The sequence below is a fragment of the Gavialis gangeticus genome, unplaced genomic scaffold (assembly GCF_001723915.1).
Source record: "Gavialis gangeticus isolate Ggan-Ray unplaced genomic scaffold, GavGan_comp1, whole genome shotgun sequence".
Lineage (NCBI taxonomy): Eukaryota > Metazoa > Chordata > Crocodylia > Gavialidae > Gavialis > Gavialis gangeticus.
This window is the reverse complement of record NW_017729015.1, coordinates 16,047,333-16,050,733: the sequence shown is the minus strand read 5'-3', so window position 1 is coordinate 16,050,733 and position 3,401 is coordinate 16,047,333. Positions and strand designations below refer to the sequence as shown.

At 52.2% G+C, this 3,401-nt stretch overlaps 1 protein-coding gene across 1 annotated transcript in view; it reads left to right on the top strand.

Moving 5' to 3' along the window:
• Positions 1-2,787, top strand: part of TRIT1 (tRNA isopentenyltransferase 1) — a 17,258-nt gene extending 14,471 nt beyond the window's left edge. The window contains exon 10 of the mRNA XM_019512374.1: positions 2,252-2,787. Within this exon, the coding sequence (XP_019367919.1) occupies positions 2,252-2,388 (137 nt within the window). The 3' untranslated portion in view covers positions 2,389-2,787. The remainder of the gene's footprint in view (positions 1-2,251) is intronic.
• Positions 2,788-3,401: the final 614 nt, after the last annotated feature.

Here is a 3,401-nt window from a genome sequence, read left to right as displayed (position 1 = left end):
GCTTGTAACAGAATATTGCTGGGGAAGTGTGATTCTGTGTCAAGGTGATGGTGACCCTGAAGTAGCACAATAAAAGTAGCAGCTTTGAATGACTTTCATTCTTTCGAGAGAAGAAAGGCTAGAGCATGCACTAGGGACCCCAGCTTGGCAAACTCACGGAGCAGTGTCCTTGTGTAGTGCTAACATCTTGGTCGCTTTAATGACGCAGGCGTAGATAAAGCTGGAAAGCCCTCCGAAGATGGACGTGGGTATAACTGGTTCTGGTCCAGTAAAGCACCTCTATACTGGCATAGGGGGCTTCTACCCCAGGAGGGGTTTTTTTCCTAGGGTAAAAAGAGCACTTCTCTGACCACCCTTCTTCTGGCTGGCAAACGTTTAAGTACAGATCAAGCCCAGTCGATGGGACTGCTTATTTGGTAGAAGCTAAACTCAGTCGAAATATGTGCAGGATCGAGGCCCAACTAGGGAATCGGGCCAAAGCGCAGTGGTGCCAGGGGTTTGCACTGCCTCTGTAGGTCCCTGCATTAGCTGTGGTGCTGACAGAGTCCCCGGGATTGTTGGCTTCTCTCCTTGATGCCCTAGCCAGTTGTGCAATTCCACCACATAATGAAATATGAAATGTGTTTTGTAACCATTTGTTTTCCCTGCTCTGTCCCACTGCAGCTGGCCCTGTATAAGATGGGCGGTTTGGCAAGAGCTTTGCCTGGGGGAGAAAAAAAAACGTTTCCTGAAATTGGTGTGCAAGAGAGATGTGGGTGTGAGAGAGAGAGAGAGATGTGGAGGGGTGCGTGATAAGCATGTGTGTGCATGAGAGGTGTGGGTCATGTGTGATAGGTGCGTTAGAGATGTGGCCGTGTGTGATTGTGGGTGTGAGAGATGTGGAGTGGTGTGTTGGGGGTGTGGGGGAGAGAAATGGGGGCACATGTGATAGGTGTGTGAGAGATGTGGGCATGTGTGTGCAAGAGAGGTGTGCATGTGTGCGATATGTGTGAGATGTGGGTGTGTGTGTGTGGTAGGTGTGTTGGGTGTGTATAAGATAGGTATGTGTACGTGTGATAGGTGTGTGAGAGACGTGGGTATGCGTGATAGATGTGTGCATATGCGTGTAACAGGTGTGTGAGATAAATTTGTGGGCATGTGTGATAGGTGTGTGCATGCATGTGTGAGATGTGGGCATGAATGATAGGTGTGTGTGGTGTGGGCATATGTGATAGGTGTGTGTGCATATATGATGTGCGTGTATGAGAGATGTGGGCATGTATCTGATAGCTGTGTGTGCATGCATGCGATGGGGTGTGTGAGATTTTGTATGAGATGGGTGGGCTTGTGTATGATATGTGTGTGTGCATATGTGTGATAGGTGTGCATGAGGGAGAGATGTGGACATGTATGCTTGATATGCATGCATGCATGTGATAGGCATGTGTGTGAGATCTGGGGGGTGTCTGTGTGTGTGATAGGTGTGTGTGCATGTGAGAGAGAGAGAGAGATGTGGGCATGTGTGATAGGTGTGTGAGAGATGTGGCTGTGTGTGCGCAAGAGAGGTGTACATGTGTGTGAGAGATGTGGGTATGTGTGATAGGTGTGTGCATATGCATGTAATAGATGTGCGTGTGAGATGCCAGCATGTGTGATGTGTGTGCATGCATGTGATGGGGGTGTGCATGTATGTGTGAGAGAGATGTGGGCATGCATGATAGGTGTGTGTGTATGTGCATGATAGGTGTGTGTGATGTAGGCATGTGTTATAGGTGTGCATGCATATATGATGTGCATGTATGAGAGATGTGTGCATGTGTCTGGTAGCTGTGTGTACATGCGTGTGATAGGTGTGTGTGAGAGATCTGTGTGTGAGATAGGTGGGTGGGCATGTGTACGATATGTGTGTGCATATGTTTGATAGGTGTGAGGGAGAGATGTGGACATGTGCGATTGATATGCGTGCATGCATGTGATAGGCATGTGTGGGAGAGATCTGGGGTGGCTGTGTGTGTGATAGGTGTGTGGGCGTGTGTATGATAGGTGTGTGCGCATGTGAGTGAGAGAGATGTGGGCATGTGTAATAGGTGTGTGCACATGTGTGTGGGAGATAGAGAAACAGATGGTGAAGGGGCAAAAGAGCCTGCTCCGGTGGCGGAATAAGCACCCGCTTGCTTGCCACCCCCGGGAGCAGGGGACGCTTGGCTGCATCAGGGAGTCACTTTCCCAAGACGCTCCGGGGTCACGCGCTGTGTCTCGCCCTTGCCCTCAGCTCACACCAAGTCCAAGTCCCACCTGCACCACCTGAAGAAGAGGCGGAAGCTGGAGTCGGAGCTCTGCGCTGCTGGAAGCCAGGAAACAGATGGCGACAGTGATGGGGCCAAGGACGTGAGCGAGGACAAATGCTAGGCACGATCCTGCAGAGCCCCTGACGCCGAGGGGCAGCCATGGGTCCCTGGCCTGGTCTGAGCGGAGCTCAGCGAGGAGCTGGAGCTGCATCGCTGTTGGCAGCAGGCAGGTGCTCCACTCAGGGGAGGACTCCTGAACTCCTGCCTGAGCTGGGCCGAGCCTTCAGGGAGCCCGTGGAGGCAATATGGGCGGCCATGCAGCGTCCCAGCCCCTGCACGTAGGTTCTGCTGCTGGCACACGAGCGTGTCATTCTCAGGGACAGAATTACTTCGAGCTCGGTTCAGCCTAGGCCAAAAATGCAGACAGGTGCGCCTGGCTGCCCATGCTGCTTTCTGTTTTTGAGGCTGCTGTGGGGTTTTTTACATCTAAATAAAGGTAAACTATTGGTTTTTTGGTAAAGTGACCAGCCGCTAATACCAAGCAGTCTCTGCTTTCCCTGAGCAGGTCATGGATATGTGGGACATCCCTAGTCCAGGTCTGTTTTCCAGTCCCTTGTTCTGCATGTGGTGAGGGGATTGAGAGCATATCCTCGGTGTGGTGCAGGCTGAAAAGGGGCCTTTTTCTAATGCATACTGCAGGGAGGGAACATACAATCCCCTGATAGATGGGAAGTGTAGGATGGTCTTGCCCCAAAGTTTACAACAGCTGAGTATGAGCAAACCCCCCAATCCCAGGGGTCTATGCTGTGGGAGATGCCTTGTTTCCACTGATGCCTGGGAATCAATGCTGTGTTTGAAGCAGCTCTGCTTCCCTTGGGTTTCCTTGCTGGCAGGTTTGACCTGGTGGCAGATGCATGCGTTTCCTTCCTGACAGATCAGAGGGCAGCAGCCGAGCCACCACCAGTGCTGCTTCCCCCGTGCACAGCTGAAATACGAGCCGCAACGTCCTCTTGCTGGGCCCCTGGGCCTCCCATTGCAAAGGGAGCAACTGGAACGTGGCTAAGGTTTCTCCCGTGTGGGCTTCTCGCTGCCAGAGCTCAAGGTGTTCCCGCAGCTGCTCTCAGTTTGCTGAGC